Below are 20,941 nucleotides of genomic sequence, written 5' to 3'. Positions count from 1 at the left end.
GTAGTTGAATTCAAGTCCAAGTCACTTCGGAACATGTGTGAAAGGAATTCAACTAATTAGATCCAGGCCAGTTTTGGGAAACACATGAAACCAGTTTAGTGGGCTGGGAGGAGGGACGGCAGCAGGAAAACAAAATAATTTCAGCCTTTTTAGTCTTGTTCTGACGTGTGTGACCACTGTTGTAAATACCCAGAAGCAAAATAAGGGTCAGAAGAATGGTAGAAATGGTAGAAATCAAAAAATACTCGGAGCAAATGTGTTCCAAAACAGAATCTAAAAGGCAACAAGAGCAAAAAGTAGCACACAGATAGGTTTATTTTTTAACATCCAACATCCAACACTATTATCAGAAGGACATTTTAGGGCGTATCACACCTATTAGATACAAATTAGCTGATTTTATCCAAGAAAGAAATCAAATGACTCAAGGATGTTGAAGATGAGATGAAATATGGAGGAACACAAGAAACTCGGAGGGATGAGATCCATTTCAAATAGCCTTGAAGGAAAATTGGAAAAACCAACAAAAAAAATGCTCCCAGAAATGCATTAAAAGCATTAAAATATCAAATATCATTGACTGGTGCTGACTCCACTGGTTCATCAGAAAATGGAAGGTAACACAAATGAACAAAAAAGCAACTTGTTTTATCTTTCAAATCATCACAACTCAGAAACAGCCACTTTAAGTTATGAGGTGTGGAACTCAGTGACTCCGAGTCATCGGACCATGATCTTTAGGCATTTTCAGCTTTAATTTAACCTCAAAGATCAAATGTCAAAGGAGCTTTGATGCAAAGCCACTCACTGGATTATAACTATGCCACTGTATTACAGCTGCCCTGAGATACTGACACTAATGGGAACGCTTGCATTTCATCATCGTCTATACTAGCACTTATCTGCAGAACCAATTCAATGGAGACTTCCATGTCAGTTCATGTACCTGTACAGGTGGTTCTCCATTCATTTACAGAGTGAACACATCCGATTCTAACTGTTTCGTTGGCCCTGTCTCCAGATTGAATTGCTGCTGGCTGTCAGAGCTCAGCTGCGATTCTCTGAGGTCCAACCCCTCCCGTGTGAGAGTCCTGGACCTGAGTCACAGCGAGCTGCAGGATTCAGTGGTGATGCTGTTCTCTGATCTTCTTCTGAATCCACTCTGTGAACTGGAGACTCTCAGGTCAGTTCACGTATCGCTACAGTCTGTCGTTTTGTCGGAGGTGAGAAGGAATCAGGTCTGTTGTGGTTGGAAACAAATAGAATGATTCTAAGATGATGCTCCTTCCACCCAAGAGGCTTCCTCATGCCTAACCAGCATATCTGGTTTGAGCTGTGCCGATTTACTGAGTGGTTGTTGGTAGTCGTGTATATATGTATAAAGGGTCGTGGACGGTGATCAGGTGATGTGACACACCTGAGCGCCTTGCTGAAGGCACCTGCTCAGCAGGGTTCCTCTTCTCGCAGCTAATCTGCCTGTGAACAGACTGCAGGAGTCTAACCAACCAGTTTTCTTTGTATTAATTACAGTTAATTTTTCGTTTTTGTTTGGCTCCTATGTGTTGCTTCCCTCCCAGTCAGGGTGGTAACAGCAGTTGGGTGTGAAATTGATGCTTTGTGCTTTAACGGCAGAATTGAAGAAACCCAGCTAACGTGCTGAGACACAGGGGGTATCTTTACTCAGGAGCGGTACGGTTCAAATGTTATCATATTAATGGTGCGGATCCTACGTTGGCATCACTGCCTCCTGCTGGTACGATTTAATTAGACAGGTACACACTTACAGTATATAACAGTTAGCATCCTCTTCAATTCAGGATAATATTTAAGCATGTTTATATGTAATTGGGCATAGCTGAGCACATCTGATCATAGCTAACATGTTTCATGTGTTTGGTTTTAGTTTGAGGCACTGCTGGTTATCAGAGGTCAGCTGTGATTCTCTGGCCTCAGCTCTGAGGTCCAACCCCTCCAATCTGAGAGTTCTGGACCTGAGTGAGAACGAGCTGCAGGATTCAGCAGTGACGCTGCTCTGTGATTTTCTCCTGAATCCGCTCTGTAAACTGGAGACTCTCCGGTCAGTTCACGTGCAGCATCTCTCCTGTCTGGCTTTAATGCATTTAAGCCTGAAGCAAACCTGCTTCTGTGATGTCAAAAACAACTTTTAATATCCACGTTGACGATGTCCCATGCAACACTGGACTGTTTATGCATCCCTGACCGAGCTCTTTCATTTGTTCCTGATTCAGGTTGAATGGCTGCTGGTTGTCAGAGGTCAGCTGTGATTCTCTGGCCTCGGCGCTGAGCTCCAACCCATCCCACCTGAGAGAACTGGACCTGAGTGACAACAAGTTACAGGATTCAGCAGTGACGCTGCTCAGTAATTATCTCCTGAATCACCTCTGTGAACTGGAGACTCTCAGGTCACTTCTTGTGTCTGTCTTCCACTTCAGGGTGATTTCAAGCAAAGCTAAATCTGCTAATAACTGACATCACTGATTTGTTCTGGATTCAGGTTGAAAGGCTGCTGGTTGTCAGAGATCAGCTGTGAGGATCTGGCCTCAGCTCTGAGGTCCAACCCGTCCCACCTGAGAGAACTGGACCTGAGTTATAACAGTCTGCCAGATTCAGGAGTGAAGGTTCTCTGTTCTGGACTGGAGAGTCCGAACTGTGAACTGGAGACGCTCCGGTCAGTTCATGAACCTCTACAGTCTGTCTTTAATTCATCTATAAGCACTGAACATGTCTGACTTTAATTAATCTGGTTCATTTGTTCTTTTTGATGGTCCCCATTTGTTGCTTTTATCTAAGTACATAAAACCAATAAAGACAGAAAACAAGGGGAATAAAAACAAACTTAGAAAGAGAGATGACGGCTGGATCTCTCCTGCTTCAGTAAATATCTGTCCTCTTTTAACACAACATTCCCAGTTACGCTGCCAATAATATGACTTTGGTATATTATAGGCCAGAATTCTGACAATAACTGGGAACACAGCTGCCCCAAAACACTTGATATTAGTGCGAAGGCGCAAACCAAAGCCTGGTCGACATTCATGTCCCCACATCCTCTCCAGCATGGCTGTGGTACACCTGTATATTCATGTCAGAACCCAATTGAGTTGGTCCAAACAATCACCCCAGCGTGGTGCTTGTGTTCCCTCCTCTCTCCTCACATGATCCTATATATATGGTGCTAATTTTTCCTTTTTTAGAGTGGAACACAGCTGAATATGACAAACATGTTCCATTTGTTCTTTATTTAGTTTGAGTAACTGCTGGTTATCAGAGATCAGCTGTGGGTCTCTGGCCTCAGCTCTGAGGTCCATCCACTCCCACCTGAGAGTTCTGGACCTGAGTGGGAACAGGCTGCAGGAGTCTGTCGTGAATCTGCTCTGTTCTGGACTGGAGAGTCCAAACTGCAAACTGGAGACGCTCCGGTCAGTTCATGTATCGCTACAGTCATCTACTTAAAAATGAAACAACTTTCATACTTTTTGTTAGAGAGAATCCGTTCTTTTATTTTGTTTCTATTTTTAGTTTGAGTTTCTGCAGGTTATCAGAGATCAACTGTGAATCTCTGGTCTCAGCTCTGGGGTCCAACCACTCCCATCTGAGAGAACTGGACCTGAGCCAGAACCCTTTGCTGGACTCAGGAGTGATGCTGCTCTGTTTTGGGCTGAAGACTCAGACCTATAAGCTGGAGACTCTCCGGTCAGTTCAAGTATCGCTTCAGTCTTTCTCTCCTTGTGAAGATGATCTCAAGCATGTTTTTATGTAACTGAGCAAAGAAACACTGAAGACGTCTGATTAGAACTCGAATGTTTCGTTGGGTCTTGATTCAGATTGAACGGCTGCCGGGTATCACAGATCAGCTGTGGGTCTCTGGCCTCAGCTCTGAGGTCCGACCCGTCCCCCCTGAGAGAACTGGACCTGAGTGAGAACGAGCTGCAGGACTCAGGACTGATGCTGATCTGTTCTGGACTGGAGAGTCCGAACTGTAAACTGGAGACGCTCCGGTCAGTTTGTGTGTTTCTACAGTCGGTTTTTCATCCATTTACCAGCACAGAACACGTCTGACTATGACTGAAATCTCTCATTTGTCCTGGATTCAGGTTGAACGGCTGCTGGTTGTCACACATCAGCTGTAAGTATCTGGCCTCAGCTCTGAGGTCCGACCCGTCCCCCCTGAGAGAACTGGACCTGAGTCAGAACGAGCTGCAGGATTCAGGAGTGAAGGTTCTCTGTTCTGGACTGGAGAGTCCGAACTGTGACCTGGAGACGCTCCGGTCAGTTCATGCATTTGTACAGTCTTTCATCTATTTACAAGGACGGAACACGTCGGATTAGAACTCAACTTTTTCATTGGTTCTTGATTCAGATTGAGTGGCTGCTGGTTATCAGAGATCAGCGGTGAGTATCTGGCCTCAGTTCTGAGGTCCAAACCGTCCCACCTGAGAGAACTGGACCTGAGTGACAACGAGCTGCAGGACTCAGGAGTGATGCTGCTCTGTTCTGGACTGGAGAGTCCAAACTGTGACCTGGAGACGCTCCGGTCAGTTGATGGAGCTCGACTCTGGCTTCACTCTGAGATGATTTTCATGGTTTTTGTCTGAGCTTTGAGAGAATCAGATCAGTATTTTATAAAAATAGAAAAACGTTTACTTCAAACATTTATAAAATCCACAATTCAAGTGTGACCTCAAACACGTTTATGTGTATGTTTAACTGAGCCACGCCAAAAGTGACACTTCTGATCATTCCTGTTTATTATCTTAGTTTGAGGTGCTGCTGGTTGTCAGAGATCAGCTGTGATTCTCTGGCCTCAGCACTGAGGTCCAACCCGTCCCACCTGAGAGAACTGGACCTGAATGAGAACAGCCTGGGAGACTCAGGAGAGAAGAGGCTTTTTGATCTTGTAGAAAGTCCAAACTTTGAGCTGGAGATTCTGAAGCTGTGACAGAAGTGACAGTGCTTTGTGAATGGGTCCAAAGACAGCAGAACCAGCCAATTGGATCAGCCACAAATGTGATTGAGTCATCATGAAAACAGTAAATTCTCAATCAATGCCTTTTATGAACTCAAACATGCATCAATACAATGTCTTGTCTCAGGGGATGCAGGTAAGTAATCTCAAATTTCCACATCGTGTTATGGAAAATGGTCCGTTTCCTTTTCTAGTGCCTATAAATGCTGCAATCTGGCCTCCAGATATGTCAAAGTTTAACTCTGACTCCCATTCCTGTAATGTCCATTGATTATGCAGATAAATGAGCCTTTTCTCCTTTATATGAGCTTCCTCTTCCTTAAAGGCAAACAGACCAGCCATGTTTCTCTCCTTGTCCTTAGAAATATGTCCTGTTCCATGTCTCAGTTATAGAAAGATCTATTCTTTGATCAGGTCTTGGCTCTAAGACTGATGGATCATCAAGAAATTTCTTGAACCTTTATTACTTCATTCATGCCACTATTAGAGCTACCATTAGAAAATAAACTTATTACAAAACAATAAATGTATCATTTTATACACAGTACAAACATGAATCTCGGCCATTTTAATCTGTAAACCAAATATATCAAATTACATTTAAATTCCAGAATTTGCCCCTTTTACCCAGGATGAAGTGCCAATATTTTTGTGGAATAACTGTACAAATTATTGAACCCTGGCAGAACAAACATGTTAAGATATTTTCTTATTAGTTAGCGAACTTAAAGACTAATATAATATCACAAACCTTTCTAATTTTTTTATGTTTCCGCCTTTAAAAACACCAGTATTTCCATTTTCTGACACATTTTGGAGAGGACAGATTAGATTCAACTTTATTGTTATTGCACATGTTCAGGTTCAGAGCAGCAAGTGCAGATATAATAATGAATAATAAATATAATATGTGCAATTTGTAATGTTACAGTACTTTACAATGATTTCCAGGTTTCTGTATGACATTTTACAGATGGGTATGTACATTAAATGCTTTAGACTATTTACATAAAGCTAGAGTTTTTTTTTTCTATTTAATAGTTAAATTATCATACACTGAAAAACACAATACTAATTCTCTGAACACCACCTCAGTTGTGTGTACATATATATTTTACTTTAAAGACAGAGGGATACGGTCTATATGATGATCAATATATGGTGGTATTTCAAGTAATTGGAGTATTAGTTTTGGGTGTAATTCACTGTATGTGGGGAAATTGCCTGCTAGGTGGAGGTTTCTGCATTTTTTCTAATTAGTGTTGATGGCTAGATAGACAAATTTGGTCCAGAATTAAAATGCTTGTCTATTCGAGCTGATTTAAATGTTGCGTAATTCAGCTGTGGTTGTTGGTCACTCAGCCAGGCTCCTGTTTGCTGGCCCAGGGCCCATCCAACAACCATCTCTATAAACCTGCCTCTATAACACACGGAAACTCCAGTCAAGCATTAAATGTCATTTGGTATTCGAAGAGGTGTTTTGTAAATTTGGATTTGAAGTTGAGGAGTGATTCTGCGTTACAGAAGTCAGATGGGAGAGAGTTCCAGAACTGGGGAGCAGAGCGGGCAGCTGAATGGACCAGAAACCAGACAGGTTGCTGAAGGATCCTTCTGAACCAGTTGGAGTTTTCTTAAGGAACTTTTCTGGGTGGCCGGAAATGAGCTTTGACATTTGACCTTTCAGCGATCAAAGGTCGAAGAAGCTTTGACTCAAATAGATCACAACTATGGAACAAAGTATTCCAGCTATCACCTTTACTGCTGTTATCTAACTCCAGTCATCAACTATAGAAATGCAAAATACACTGATTAATGTGGAAAAAGGGATGTTGCCATTGACCTCTGCTCGGGCCCCTTAAGTCAGTGTTTTGGCATCCAACAGGGAACCTGGTCTGTCTGCACCTGGTCTCTGTGGCCCCTGGCGTGGCTACAAACAGCGGCTCTGATGGGCGACACTCTTCCTCCCTCCACTCTTTAGTCTGAACGTTGAGCTTCATGATCCATGACAATAATCATCGAGCAAAAAGGACAAGTAGCACACAGATAGGTTTATTTTCAAAGGCTTTGCATAGTAAACGATACAAGCGGGAGGGCTGGACTACAAAATCTTCTGAGGTATACAAACCTTATGTAGGTGGAACTAAACTTCATATCAATAGCTTGAGGTTCATCTAAAATGTCTTAAAAAACATTTTATGGAGAAGCTACAGGGGCTGTTTTCACCAAATACACCAACGTTTTAGGGCAAATCCCACCTATTACCGTAAATAAGTAAAAACCAACTGATCTCATACAAGAAAGTTAACTGGTGAAAAGTGTAAACCCCTCAAATCAAATGGCTCACAGATGTTTAAAGATGAGATGAAACCTGGTAGAACACAAGAAACAGGGAGAAATGAGATCCAGTTCAAATAGAAAAACTCCCAACTACAAAAACGCGTTCGAAGCAGCCGAAGGAAAAAACATCTCAAATCCGATTTGAGGTACAGAGCTAAAGTCTATAAAACATTTTTAAAAACACATCAAAGTTATATCAAAGACTTCTCCCAATATGATCGCTCATAAATTAATTTATAGCTTCTCTCACGTGGACCAGTGAAAAGAAAATTGCATAGATTTTCCAAACTGCATTCCCACTCGGACACACACGAGGGGAACGAAACTGGTATCGAACCATCATCTGACCTAAACTGGGCCCAACACCGACCCAAACCGACCAGTTCAACCACACCTGTGGGTGTGCCGTTTGTACCGGGAACATTTTAGCTGCATTTGGCTCCAAATGTCCATGTGTGAGACAGTGGCTGGTTGCTTCAGTTCCTGATGCTGAATACTTTGGTCTTCTTGATGTTGAGGAGCGGCGGCTTAATCTTTGGCTTCTTTAGCTGCTCCGAGGGGGGAAACCGCTGACTGTAGATGTCTGGGTACAACTTCTGGAACTAAAGAGAAAACAGAAAAGTCAGGACTGACATCCGGCCGCCGCAGGAGCCACACGATCACTGTGTTGTCACCTGCTTCAGTTTCTTGCATCTTTGCTTCTCGTTGAGATTTTGGTCTGTCAGTAGCATCTCCAGCAGCTCCTCCATGGCCTTCCGGGAAGACGCCAGCTTTTGCTGTTCAAACTCGGTGCCACTAATCTGATGGCAGAAGGTGTGAATGGAGACAGGAGCCGAAGCGCCATCGCCGCCATCGGGATCACCCTCGTTAACCGGAATCTGGTGAGGAGAGCCAGTCAACCTTTGAATGTGCTGCCGTTGTTGTTGCTCTGACAGTTACTACCTCTCCACAGGCACCAGGGGGCGGAATATTCACCTGTGCTGTGCGTAGATACTGTATATGGTCGTTTATAGCACTGAGCAGGTACCCTGGCACTGAGAGGATATGTTCTTGGTGATCCAGTAGAAAAGAAACCAGCCTGGTAGCCAGTAGCTCATCCAGATCACACTCTTCAGCACTGCCCAGGATGCAGCCGGAAAATGTGTGGACCATCTTGGGAGGGGGGCACAAGAGAACCAGACAAGATAAAAACCACAGCGTTGGAGTTCAGCGTGATAAAAACCTCTGAGGATAAATCCGCTAACTAAAAATGCTTAAGGAAACACGCTTTTGGTGCCCCAAGTCATGCGCTGGCGAGTTATTTTGCTTTCTCTCTGAAGTCAAGCCTCACCAGTGTTCTTGTGCCAATGGCAGGGTGGAGACGGGGCATATCCACATTCTGGCTGATGCGACACATCATCCTCATGAGCAGCTGCAGCTTCCTGCGAGAGCTGGGGGGAAGCAGGAGGGTGCAGATCTGCAGGGCCTCAATGGCCACACGCTCAGCCTGGGGCTGCAGAATACCTACAGACAGGGAGGATACCAGAGGCATTGGTTAAGGAATCTCCCAATACACAGCTCCAATTATCCACCACATTCATGACTTTGACTAACAGATGAATGCATGAATGTTTTGATGGATGGATGAAATATTGATTAGTTTGTTTTCAGGACATCTAGTTAAACAAGACAGAGGACGAGCTGCACAACAGCTATAAATGAAATCTACAGGAATCTGAATACAATCTGTCCCAGTTTGATCCATCTTCATTTTGAAAAATCCCATGTTTATTCTGACTCAACGTATGAAAACACTGATGAAATCTGGCCCCAGGTGGAACACGTGTCAAACTAGTTTTGAACAACGAAAAATATTTAATCTCATCAGCTTTCCTCCTCAACACACTTGGAAATTTTCAAGGAACCTTGTCAAATCACCTTGACACGATTCAGGATGAAATAAAAAACATCCCAAGAACGTACGCGATGCATACATTCCAACTACTGAGCCTTTATTTCACTCCGCCAGGTTGATTTTTCAGTAGGACCTTGAAAATGTGAACACACATACCGAAGCTGAATTTCTTCACATTAGACTTACAAAATGGTGGTTTTAGATGTTAGATGGAGTTAGTTTGATTAGATGTTGCCAGACAAGCAGGCAGACGGGAGGCGGCTCTTACTGTGCTCGGTTTTGGGTTGTTGAGGCTTGACGCCGACATTGGGCTGACAGACAGAAGCCCGCTTTGAAATATCAAAGGAGCTCAGGCAGCGGCGAACGACAGTGGGTGCAGAGTGTGTTTGGAGGTTGGAGGTGCTGATGGCGGGCCTGGGCCCAGCAGCTCCGGCGCTGGAGTTGGACCCTCGTGATTGGGCTGCAGCAAGTGAAGAGGAGGGAAGCGAAAGACAGGAAGTGGTGGCGGTTGGAGATGAATTTGAGGGACCATGATGTTCCGAAGGGCCGACGCTGAGGCAGCTGGTTGACCGGCCCTGCCACTTCGGCTCCTGCTCGTCTTCCTCTCTGGTTTCTACAACAATGTCCAGACAGCTGCCGACGCTGCGTGGCCGCAGTGGGCGTGGCCTCTTCACGACTGACAGTCCTTCCACAGAACCGACAGACAGCCTGTTTGTGTTTGCCCCTCCTGCAGTGTTGTGATGAACTGATCTGGATAAAGAGTCAGCACAACTGCCGTCACCACTCCTGGAGCCGCACGATGCGAGGCTGTCGAAGGACAAGAAACGCTTCTGCCGGCTGAGATGGGAGGAGTCGTCCAGGATGGTTTCCAAAGAGCAACTCCTAGTCTGATACCTCAGAGCACCAGCTGTACTCAGACTCATACAACTTCCTCCTAAATGGCCTACACCTGCGCTGGTTCCTCCTTCCAGCGCCGCCGACCGGGACTGAAGTTTTCCACTGAGCACATCTCTCATGGGCGACTCTGCCTCGTCGCACCCCCCGTGTCTGAGCAGTGACAAGAGGAGGCACTCCGTGGATGGAAAAGGTGCCTTGGCTGGAGGGGGCGCAGATGGAAGATCGGCCTTCTTGCGTTTGCCCCGCTGATGCACCGTGGATGTGGGGACATACCCGCAAAACACTGAGAGCAAAGCAGAGACAAAAAAATGCCAAAGTGTGCAGGCAAAGTCAGTGCAAGCAGACAGTTAAGGGGAAGAAGAGGGTTTATTTAAACATGATGCGCGTGCACACGTACGCACGCTTCTTCACTAATAGAAATCAGGGACATCGTGAAAAAGGTTCTGTTAGCATTCAAGGCTGTTAGAGGTCAAAGCAATCAACCACTTAGTGGAAAGGATGTCAAAATGATAAAAAAAACAACAAAAAAGTAGCGAAATCATTTCAAGGATTCTCAGTCTTTCAAAGCGCTTTTCAGTGAACGTGCGGTTCACTGCAACTTTAGGCTGCGTCCATGCCCGTACCTACCCAGAGTGTTGATGAACAGTTCATACAGATCGTATGTGAGCAGCGGCTGTGGGAGGCTGTAGAAGTGATCGGACACTGTCTTAAAGACATCCCTCTCAAACCCAGGATATGTCGGCTGGTCACTGTCGTACTTTGGCCCTGAAAATGAACAATGTGGTTTCTGTTAGCCGTCATGTTACCAAAGTCCCAGCAATGAAAGAAAGGACCCTTATGTGCAGCTTTTGTCCAATTGGACGACACAGTTGCAGCTGCCCTGACCTGGAAACAGGTTAACAACTAGATAATAAGTCACAGTACTCACAGTTAGCCAGACTCTTCATCGCATTCAAAACCCAATGTGGAAGGTCATCTACACAGAGACAAGATGCTGGACTGATTATCAGCAGCTATACAAGATGGCGTCTTTTCAAGCTATATAAACCTACTGGTTTTGTCTTCCAGCGTGACCACTCCATGTTTGTTGACTTTGGTCATGTTGTGAATGATGTTCAGCGGGTTTACACATTGTCGGTCTAAAACCTCATCGAGAGATTCCACACCTAGAATCTTCTGTAAGCTGAAAACACAACAGAACCACCTTATATGTATGTCGAGCTTTTACGTATTTTAGAACACGCACGTGCATGACACACATATATAGTGTGTGCAGACACTGGCGATAAAATGGACTTTCCTCAATCTAATCCCACAGGTTACTGGTAAAGCAAGTTAATGGTTGTTTTTACTGGGTTAAGGTGATGCATCTCCAGATCTCCTGCTCATCCTCAACAGTCAACTGTCGTCGCTGCACCGGCTGATCTGCATGCTGATTTTCTCCCTCTGACGAGGCAGCGGGGTCCAGGTTGTCCTGGAAGATAAAGACCGATCAAATGTTAAACACTGCCCTTGGAACCCATCAAATTGTTCTGGGTAGTATTCCCACCTCCTTCTCCTGCTTTGTGACACCCTTTAACCTAAAGAAGCTTTCTTTGTCTCTGAAAGATGGCCTTTTCCTAATGGAATGAGAGGCTGCAGCTGGAGGTGGACAGGGGATTGGCTTCAGTGGAGAGGTGGAGGGGAATCTGGAAGAGGATGTGAACAATCAACTATGTGTTGATACACTATATTTTCCTGTGAAATTGTGAAGCAGTTCTTACCTGTAGAGCACATTGTTGTCCTCAAGATCCTCCGTTCCCCAACGACCCTTCACGTCTTCGATGACATGATTTTTAAGGAACTTTTTTAGAAGCTGCACAGTCTGCTGCCTGGTAACATCAGGACCAAAGTTGCTGTTGTTGCAGAGCAGCTGGTGAAGCCAGTCCACAGCAGCAGTGGCAGAGAAGCAGGAAGCATGGTGGCGAAAGTTCTGCCGATGTTTCTTGAGCGGCATCCCGGCCCGGAACAAACGAGTCACCTCGTTCCACTGAAATACAAGAGATGGGTACACGCATCAGGATTAGCCGTGGTTCAAAATGTTCACAATGAAAACAAACACACACAACACACATGTTTGATTAATTTATAGTGTGGCTGACAATTTTAACTTTTGATTTCCCTCAGAGTCAAGAAGATACAAGTTCATCTTTCTGCAAACGCTGAAGCTGACATGAAGGAATTAAGTGTAGGATTGTGTGCAAATATGTTGAATTTTGTAAAGCTTTAGTCACTGACAGTGTTGCAACATTGCACACAATGATGATTCTTATGACGATTAAATCATCGTAAACATCTTAAATCAACGCGAAAATGATTTGTGATGGAGCAAATAGCAGCTGCCAGGCAACCTTTTAGGACAACACGACTTTACAAGATTGTTCTGTCAGTATTCGAGTTTACTGTTTTTAAAAACATGAAACCATGGTGGTGGTGGGGGGGTGCAAATACCACGTAATAAAAGATTCGTTTTGGTGTGGATTAAAGATGGAAAACATAAGTGCAGTATTCAAATGCTAATAGCAAATACAAAAAACATCGGCTGTAAGTAAACTATAGAATATTAAGTAGATACAGCTGACAGTAAAATATACAATAAGAAATCGTTAGCTACCACAGCTGAAGCTAACTGTTGATCTACTAACCAGCTTGGTGGCTCGATACGGTCCTGGAGTGATAATATGGGAGCTCATATTGGCCGGAGAAACACGGAGTTTAAATCCTTAGCTCATCGGATATGAAAAGAAAGCTTAAAAGATGCCACTTCAAGTCACACTCGGGGGTGTTTCGCCCCTGTTTGTCAGTGCAGCTCACGGTTTTGGCTGCGGCTGCTCGCAGTCTGTTCAAAATTATGAGCCGAAGTGTTCTGACATGTGATTGGCTGGGACCAAAACCACGTGGTACGCCTCGCCCTGATGGGGGCGGGGTCAAATCAAAGGAAGGTATTTGAATGATAAATGACACAAATTTCACTCTTTGCGAAACCTACATTTAAATGTAACGTTTACGTTTACCATTTATTTTTCTATAGTTAAGAGATTCCATGATGCTGACATTGTAAAACCTACCTATTTTAGTCATTTTTTCAATTTAAAATTCGGAAAAAATAGTTTACGAGGTTTATGAAGAATTAAAAAAAAAGTGAAGGAGCTGCCACAATGAAGACAGAGTCAGTAAAAACCTGAGAAATATCACATATACATAGATCACATATACCCCCAATGTCTGTATACATATACTGAGCTTTGATTTCATAACAAAGGTCTAATTTTCCAGATTAAAAGATATAACTTTAAAGTAAACAAATACCAAAGCATGAAACACAGTATATTTTAACCCAAACCTTAACTTACAAAACAACTATAACATATTAAATGAACAAGAGTTGTACTTTTAAGCAAAAACAGAGAACTAATTTACAGGAAGATGTTTCGAAGCTTTGTTCAAGGCAACTTGTTTTCCATGCTCAACAGCATGGAACATGATCCACTGAGACTTTGGAGAAAAGTAGTAAGAATTTATGAGACCATGACCTCCATACCAAGCTGCGTCTGTGCACCAAACTTTACAAATCATGATGATCTCTTCTGATGATCTCATTTTGCATTTTGATAATATTTTTTTTATCACAATCCAGCCTAGATACTGAGTGAATCAGCTGTTCTGACAATTGGACCACAATTGCAAATAGATTACAGGCCCAATATTTATGTGTTTACAGGTTAAAAATGGTCATGTAAAATGTATTGAAGATGAAGAAATACAGTCTTTTGCCATTGAAGTGGATGGAAAAAATACACGGTAAGCTTGTCTTTCTTAATTGGATTCACCTCACACCTCCTCATCTCTTTTTGAGTCATTTTTTGGGTCATTCATTTTATTTATTTTATTTTTTTCTTGCAGAACCACCTATATAACACTCCCACTAGACCCTGAGGAAAGCTTGGGCATCGGGCTTCCATTTTTAAACCTGTTGGTAAAGAAGACTGGTGAAGAATGGGGCTTTGAAATTACAGTAAGCACCATGCTTCCATGATTAACAGTCAAAGTTCACTCATAGGCAGAAATACAGACGAACAATATGTCAGTCCAAAACGTGAGGGAAGTACATTGTTGTCCACACTCTTGCAAGGTAGTTAAATATGTTACTCTCATCTACTACCGAGCATTAATGTGAGTGTTGTTTTGTTTTTTTATCGGTTTGAAAAAGTGTTTTAGACCTTGGATGTGTCCTTCGTAATCAGGACATTCGTCTATATTTACTGTTTATCAAATGTTACAATTTTCAGGTTATGGATGACAAAAAGATTCGGCGGCAAATCTGTGTGAGCACCTGGCAAACAGCAAAAAACAAAAAAAACGTGTGCGTTGTCCAGCTAAAGTTTCCAACTTCCTGGGATTACATACATATTAACTTGGCAGAGGTTACCGCTGCATTATTTGGAACCAAATACGTGGAGACAGTGGGAATAAAGGTGAGTGTTGGCAGACCTGACGGACCACGGCAGCGTTGGCACCTGTTCACAATAACTCGCTTTACTTTCTATTGCTGCTCTTTTCCCTGCAGATTCATGCAAACTGTCGGATAAGAAATGTGTATTTCTCAGACAGACTGTACTCTGACCTGCCAAGTGATCAGAAGGTGGAGGAGAACACTCCCAACCTAAAATCAGTGATGTCTAACATGATAGCAATGTTGCCTGATGGGTGGGGTCAACAGGCCCACAGAGGGGGACTAAACATGCCAAAAATAGGAATTGCCCTTCAAACCACAGCTACCGGTGAAGAATACAGTCGTGGCTTTCACACCATTTTAAACAGCATCGGGTGGAGTCCACTTAAATTTTGGAAACAAGAAGTTAGTGTCTATGAAACCATGAACTCTGTAACCGGCTAGCTTTGTTCACTATTTTCAGTCACTAATTAAATCATTTTGTAGCATAGCGTAAAAGATCCACGCTCAGATTATAAGATTAGTAAAAATGTAGCCAAACTCATATATTTGTGGATTCGCAGGTTAAAAATGGACACGTGGTACGTGTTATGGATGAAGAAATAAAGTCTTCAGCTATTGAAGTGCATGGAAGAAATACACGGTAAGCTTATGTCTCTAAACTGGATCCTTTATCTCAGACCACTCAATAAATCCCTGTCATCTCATCTCTTTTCATGGACTTTAATTTTTTTTTATCATTGATTTCATTCTTTTCCTGCAGAACCACCTATATAACATGTCCACCAGACCCGGAGGAAAACCTGGGCATTAGGAAACCATTTTTAAATATGTTGGTAAAGAAGACTGGAGAAGATTTGGGCTTTGAAATTACTGTAAGTTCTCACGTCATCCATGTTTGGGTTCCATCAACAGTCAAAGATCACTCACCAGACAGTGACCTTCATTGAATCCTCAGCATTAAGAAAAACATATATATTCCCCTATTTTTTCTTTAAGGTTATTGATGACAAAAACATTCAGCGGCGGATAACTCTAACCACCTTCAGGAAAGACATGAAAGCAATGGTATATGTAGCCTGCGTCCCGCTGATACTTTCTGCTTCCTGGAAACACATTAATATCAACTTGGAAGAACATACATACAACTCATTCAGTACCAAATATGTTGAGACAGTAAAAATACAGGTTGGTAGTTTCCACGGACGACGGCAGCATCGCTACCTGTTCACACCACCTCCCTTTACTTCCTGGTTCTGCCCTTTTCCCTTCAGATTCATGCAAACTGTCGTATACGTAGAGTGTACTTCACCGACAGACTGTACTCTTACCAAGACCTGCCCAAGGCCTTTAAAGTCAACATTTCTGGACAGAGCCAAATCGTACACAGCAAAAATACTGGCATGGCCGATAAGTCCTCTCCGCTGCCTGCAGGGTCAGGAGGTCCTCAAGGCCAAGGGATTGAACTGAGTAAACAACCAACAGGAAGTGACCTTCAAACTTCCACTGCTGGTCATGACTGCATGCGTGGGATCCAGTCCATCTTAAACAGCACTGAGAAGGATCCACTCAAGCTTTGGAAAAAACACGTGAGTCTATAGAAAAACTACCTGTTTTAGTTGTCGTCCACCAAACATTTCCAATCTTTAACGTCATTACTGTTGTCTATTATAGCTAAATTATAATCAGTTTGCATCAATACTTGATCTAGACACTGAGTTAATTGTCAAAAATAATTGGTGTTTGAAAAAAAAAACAGATTATAGGCTGAATAAAGATCTAACCTAAGTCCTATTTGTGTTCACAGGTTGAAAATGGACATGTAGAATGTGTTATGGATAAAAAAATAAATTCCACAGCCATTGATGTGCATGGAGGAATCATGGAGTAAGTACATGTTTCTAAATATGAGTCCTCATCTGAGGTTACCCATCAAACCCTGTTTGTCATCGTTCCTTTTCATGTACTTTAAAATAATCTTTTAAAAATGATCTTCTTGCAGAACCACCTATATAACATGTCCACCAGACTCCAGAGATAAGCTGAGCATCAAGCAACCAATATTAAACCTGATGATGAAGAAGACTGGAGAAGAGTTTGGCTGTAAGATTACTGTAAGTACACACACCGTCCAAGTTTGGGTCCCATGAACAGTCAACGTTCAATTTTGTTGGATTAAAATTGTTAGACATCAGACCTTCATCGTGTCATCAGTAATAAGAAGAATGAATTTTTTGTTTTTGACAATTTTCAGGTGACCGATGACAAAATCATCCGTCGGCAAATCATTCTAACCACCTTCACAAGAAAGATGAAAGCAAAAATATATTCTGGTTTTGTCCCAATAAGACTTTCTTCTTCCTTTGAACACGTTAACATCAACTTGGCAAAAGTTACGCATGTATTATTTGGAACCAGATACGTGGAGACGGTGAAAATAAAGGTAAGCGTTGGCAGATTTGACTGAAAACAGCAGCATTCTGGTACGTTCACACTAACTCCCTTTGCTTTCTATTCCTGTTCTTTTTCAGATTCATGCTAACTGTCGGATACGAAGCGTGTACTTCTCTGACAGACTGTACACTCACAAGGAGCTGCCAAATGATTATAAGGTGGAGGAGAACAGTACTGCACCCAGAGTGAATACAGTGGTGGCTGACGTCTCAATGGTGCCTGAGGGGTCGCGTGTTCAGGGCTACACAAAGGGACAAAGTAAACAAAGAATAGGAAGCGCCCTTCAAACCACCGCTGCTGGTCATGACTACGTGCATGGATTTCACACCATTTTATACAGCATGGAGGGGAGTCCACTTAAATTTTGGAAACAAGAAGTAAGTATCTATGAGAATGTGAACTCTTGTGCACCAAACAGTTCCAATTATTAACATCATCATCATCATCATCATCATCATCATCATCATCATCATCATCATCATCATCATCATCATCAGTGTGTATTTTAGTTTGACTATAATTTGTATTACAATTTGGCCAAAACATTGAGTAGAGAAGATAATTGGGGCATAACAGATCATTGCAAACACATTATAGGCCCAATGAAAATGTAACCATACTCATATTTGTGTGTCCACAGGTTAAACATGGAAATGTAGAATGTATTACGGATGAGGAACTTAAGACTTTAGCAATTGAAGTGCAAGGAAAAGATATTCAGTAAGTTTATTTTTCTAAACTGGATCCTTCATCTCAGTCCAGTCGGTAAATCCCTGTTCATCCTCATCCCTTGTCATGCTTTTTGGTTAGTTATTATTCATTCCTTTGCTTGCAGAACCACCTCTATATCTTGTCCATCAGACCCTGAGGATAGTCTGGGAATCAGACTCCCATTTTTCAACCTGTTGATAAAGAAGACTGGAGAAGACTGGTGCTTTGAAATTACCGTAAGTTCCCGTGTTTGGGATCCATCAACAGTCACTCATAGGCACGCAGACAAAGTCAGCCCAAATCGAAGCGGAAAAGTGGTTTAATCTGTTACTGTTAACTACCAGTAGACATTGATGTGAGGCTGTGGAGTTGTGTTGTGTTCTATTTTGTCGAAATGAAAAATGATAAAGTTGTCAGACCTTTGTTGTAATATCAAGACGACCAATCGTCGGGATTCACATTTTCATTCTCTACAATTTCCAGGTGACTGACGATAAAAACGTTCGCTGGCAAATCATTCAAACCACCTTCAGAAAAGACACGAAAGCAATGGCACACGTGGCTTGTGTCCCATTACGACTTTCGACTTCCTGGGAACGCATCAGCATCGACTTGGCAAAAGTTACCCATGCATTATTTGGGACCAAATACATGGAGACGTCAAAGATAAAGGTAAGTGTTGGCAGATTTTATAGGTGGCAGCATTGTTACATGAATTCACTTCCCATTTCTGCTCTTTTTCCTTCAGATTTACGCAAACTGTCGCATACGAAGAGTGTTTTTCACCGACAGACTGTACTCCGACCAAGAGCTGCCAGGTGACTTTAAAGTGAACATAATCGAGAGAAAAACAGCACCCAGCACAAATACCAGGATGGCTGAGAAGTCGTCATTGGTGCCAGCTGAGTCAAGGCTTGAAAGCCACGGAAAGGGAGCAAGTAAGCAAAGAACCGGCCTTCAAACTACCACTGAAAAGAGTAACCAAGGATTTCACACCATTCTAAACAGTGTTGAGAAGGCGCCGCTTAAACTCTGGAAAGAAGAAGTAAGCATCTGCGTTTCCTCTGTTATACTTTGATTCTCACTAATTTGTATCACAATCTTATCGAGATATTAATGTATAAAAGATCATCACAAGCAGATTATAGGCATAGCAAAAACATATAATTGGATGTCCACAGGTTGAAAATGGAGATGTAAAATGTATAAAGGATGAAATCATAACGTCTTCAGCCGTTGAAGTGCAGGGAAGCGATATGCAGTAAGTCTGTTTCTAAACTGTACTAAATGTTAGACCACTCAGTAAATCCCTGTTCATCCTCATCATACCTTTTCATGCATTTCTTGCAGATCCACCTCCATAACGTGTCCACCAGACCCTGAGGAGAGTCTGGGAATCAGACTCCCATGTTTAAACCTGTTGGTAAAGAAGACTGGAGAAGACTGGGGCTTTGAACTAACTGTAAGTTCTCACGTCATCCATGTTTAGGTTCCATCAACAGTCAAAGTTCATTTATCACAGTTAGAAATATACATAGACACCATGTCAATGCCAGCACTAAATTTATTCACCCTTTCTTCTTCGTAACTATTTCCAGCTGATCGATGACAAAAATGTGCACCAGCGAATATATCTGGGCAGCCACAGTAGAGAGGGGACCCCAGTTCCGCTTTCATTTCGTTGGCCACTAAAGCTCTCTAATTACTGGCAGTACTTCTGTCTAGACCTGGCAGATGTTACCAATAGAGTATTCAAGACCAACTATGTAGAGACGGCAAAAATAAAGGTAAATATTGGTGGATTTCATAGATGACGTAGTTACACGTTCACATTGACTCACTTTACTTCCTGTTTCTTTAGATTTATGCAAACTGTCGCATACGGAGGGTGTACTTCACCGACAGACTGTACTCTTACCACGAGCTGCCAAGTGATTATAAAGTGAAAATTTCAATACAGGGTTGATGAGGGAGTCCTGGCTGGGTACTGTAGAACAGGGCCGACCATCTCAGATGCAGATGTTCTAATTAGACTGTCCTCACCATCAGCTCTGTGAAGCAGTGACCGCAAACTGTATGCTGAATCATAGCAACAGCATGCAGGACAGCCCCAACCAAAAAGAAAATATATAGACTGAAAGTAGCAAATTTGAGAACAACACAAGTTGTCTTTCTAAATGAAGGCCCACTGGCACAGTGAGCAGCCACAGAGGAGAGAGATTTCTTCTTAGCTCTAAGATGGAGTCTGTGTTTGATATGTTGTGTTTGTATTAAATTTTCAGCACCCATTGTGTCTAGTTGCATCTTTATCTAATTGATAAATGTATGATAGTTTCTTGTAAAGACTAAATTTAGGTTTGGTTACATGTAAAGTTGGATTCTTAATATCGTATAATGACTCAAAATGATTCGTTTTGCAAAAGAGCAGTAATAATAATCAATGGTGAACAGGCGGCTGCACTGTTTTCCCTGGTGTGATCATGCCCGTTGACCCTTGACCCCCAGAGCTGTCCTATCCTTGCTCACCTGTGCCCAGTCACAGTTGCTGCTCTGGGAGATTGTTCTGATAATGGATTGTTAGGATGAGAATATCGTCTGACAAAATATATGAAAGCTACATATTTCTGCCTTAAAATCCTGCCAAAAAGTCTGGTTCTTTGATTCATGAAAGTCCCATCTGTCTGTGGCGTGCTCTGCCCACACCGCGATGGTGGTGAAAACGATTTATTTTGATGTTCCGTATTCATTGAGTCACTTTTTATTTTATGCATAATAACATGTTCTATAAATTAAGTCCTTTCTTCATTCATTATTTTGTAATATATGTACATTTCTAAAACAAAAGGAAAAAGTAATTGCTTGGCCAAAAATACTGACTTTTTCTAAATCAGTTTATTCATAGATTGGCTACTTAGACATTAGAGGTTGAATGACCTACAGATGAATAGCTCATGTATCTCCCAGTCAGTTAGAAAAATAATACTGATCTACACAAAGACCATGCTCTGGCACCTCTGCATAAAATTCAATGAGAAAGTGGTCAAAAGGAGCCCATTGTTTCATTTTAAGTGTAAGCAGGGAAAATTGGAGGATGCGGGCATCGATCCCGCTACCTCTCGCATGCTAAGCGAGCGCTCTACCATTTGAGCTAATCCCCCACGAAAACGAA

At 42.5% G+C, this 20,941-nt stretch overlaps 2 protein-coding genes and 1 non-coding gene across 4 annotated transcripts; 1 reads left to right on the top strand and 2 right to left on the bottom strand.

Moving 5' to 3' along the window:
- Nucleotides 1-7,014: 7,014 nt before the first annotated feature.
- depdc1a (DEP domain containing 1a) lies at nucleotides 7,015-12,998 on the bottom strand. 2 transcript variants are annotated; one of them, XM_057039197.1, is made up of 12 exons: nucleotides 12,800-12,998; nucleotides 11,879-12,144; nucleotides 11,665-11,803; nucleotides 11,468-11,589; nucleotides 11,168-11,298; nucleotides 11,044-11,091; nucleotides 10,743-10,880; nucleotides 9,487-10,398; nucleotides 8,655-8,827; nucleotides 8,300-8,476; nucleotides 7,999-8,202; nucleotides 7,015-7,926 (listed from the first exon to the last, which is right to left on the bottom strand). In XM_057039197.1, exons 1-12 carry the CDS (start codon nucleotides 12,845-12,847, stop codon nucleotides 7,801-7,803), a joined length of 2,484 nt encoding a protein of 827 aa, XP_056895177.1. In that variant the 5' UTR covers nucleotides 12,848-12,998; the 3' UTR covers nucleotides 7,015-7,800. The 2 variants fall into 2 exon arrangements, with proteins under 2 accessions (XP_056895177.1, XP_056895178.1); XM_057039198.1 differs by lacking the exon at nucleotides 9,487-10,398.
- Nucleotides 12,999-18,893: 5,895 nt separating this feature from the next.
- On the top strand, nucleotides 18,894-20,060 carry LOC130529012 (uncharacterized). Its single transcript, XM_057038898.1, has 4 exons — nucleotides 18,894-19,033; nucleotides 19,123-19,234; nucleotides 19,371-19,559; nucleotides 19,634-20,060. The coding sequence occupies exons 1-4, from the start codon at nucleotides 19,029-19,031 to the stop codon at nucleotides 19,736-19,738; spliced, it is 411 nt and encodes a 136-aa protein (XP_056894878.1). The 5' UTR covers nucleotides 18,894-19,028; the 3' UTR covers nucleotides 19,739-20,060.
- A 797-nt stretch (nucleotides 20,061-20,857) lies between these two features.
- Nucleotides 20,858-20,930, bottom strand: trnaa-agc (transfer RNA alanine (anticodon AGC)). Its single transcript has one exon. It is a non-coding gene; the product is annotated as a tRNA-Ala (tRNA).
- Between the last annotated feature and the right edge of the window lie 11 nt (nucleotides 20,931-20,941).

This window comes from Takifugu flavidus, chromosome 7 (genome assembly GCF_003711565.1).
Source record: "Takifugu flavidus isolate HTHZ2018 chromosome 7, ASM371156v2, whole genome shotgun sequence".
NCBI classification, from domain to species: Eukaryota; Metazoa; Chordata; class Actinopteri; order Tetraodontiformes; family Tetraodontidae; genus Takifugu; species Takifugu flavidus.
Note: the sequence above shows the minus strand (reverse complement) of the source record. Positions and strands in the feature narration are given on the sequence as shown.

Coding starts and splice junctions, on each gene's coding strand:
- depdc1a (XM_057039197.1), bottom strand. CDS start 12,847: ATGAGCTCCCATATTATCACTCCAGGACCGTATCGAGCCACCAAGCTG. Junction 10,881..11,043: donor GATGAAGAGTCTGGCTAACT/GTGAGTACTGTG, acceptor GTTCATTTTCAG/GGCCAAAGTACGACAGTGAC. Junction 8,477..8,654: donor CCATTGGCACAAGAACACTG/GTGAGGCTTGAC, acceptor CCCCCTCCCAAG/ATGGTCCACACATTTTCCGG.
- LOC130529012 (XM_057038898.1), top strand. Junction 19,235..19,370: donor ACTGGGGCTTTGAACTAACT/GTAAGTTCTCAC, acceptor AACTATTTCCAG/CTGATCGATGACAAAAATGT. Junction 19,560..19,633: donor TAGAGACGGCAAAAATAAAG/GTAAATATTGGT, acceptor CTGTTTCTTTAG/ATTTATGCAAACTGTCGCAT.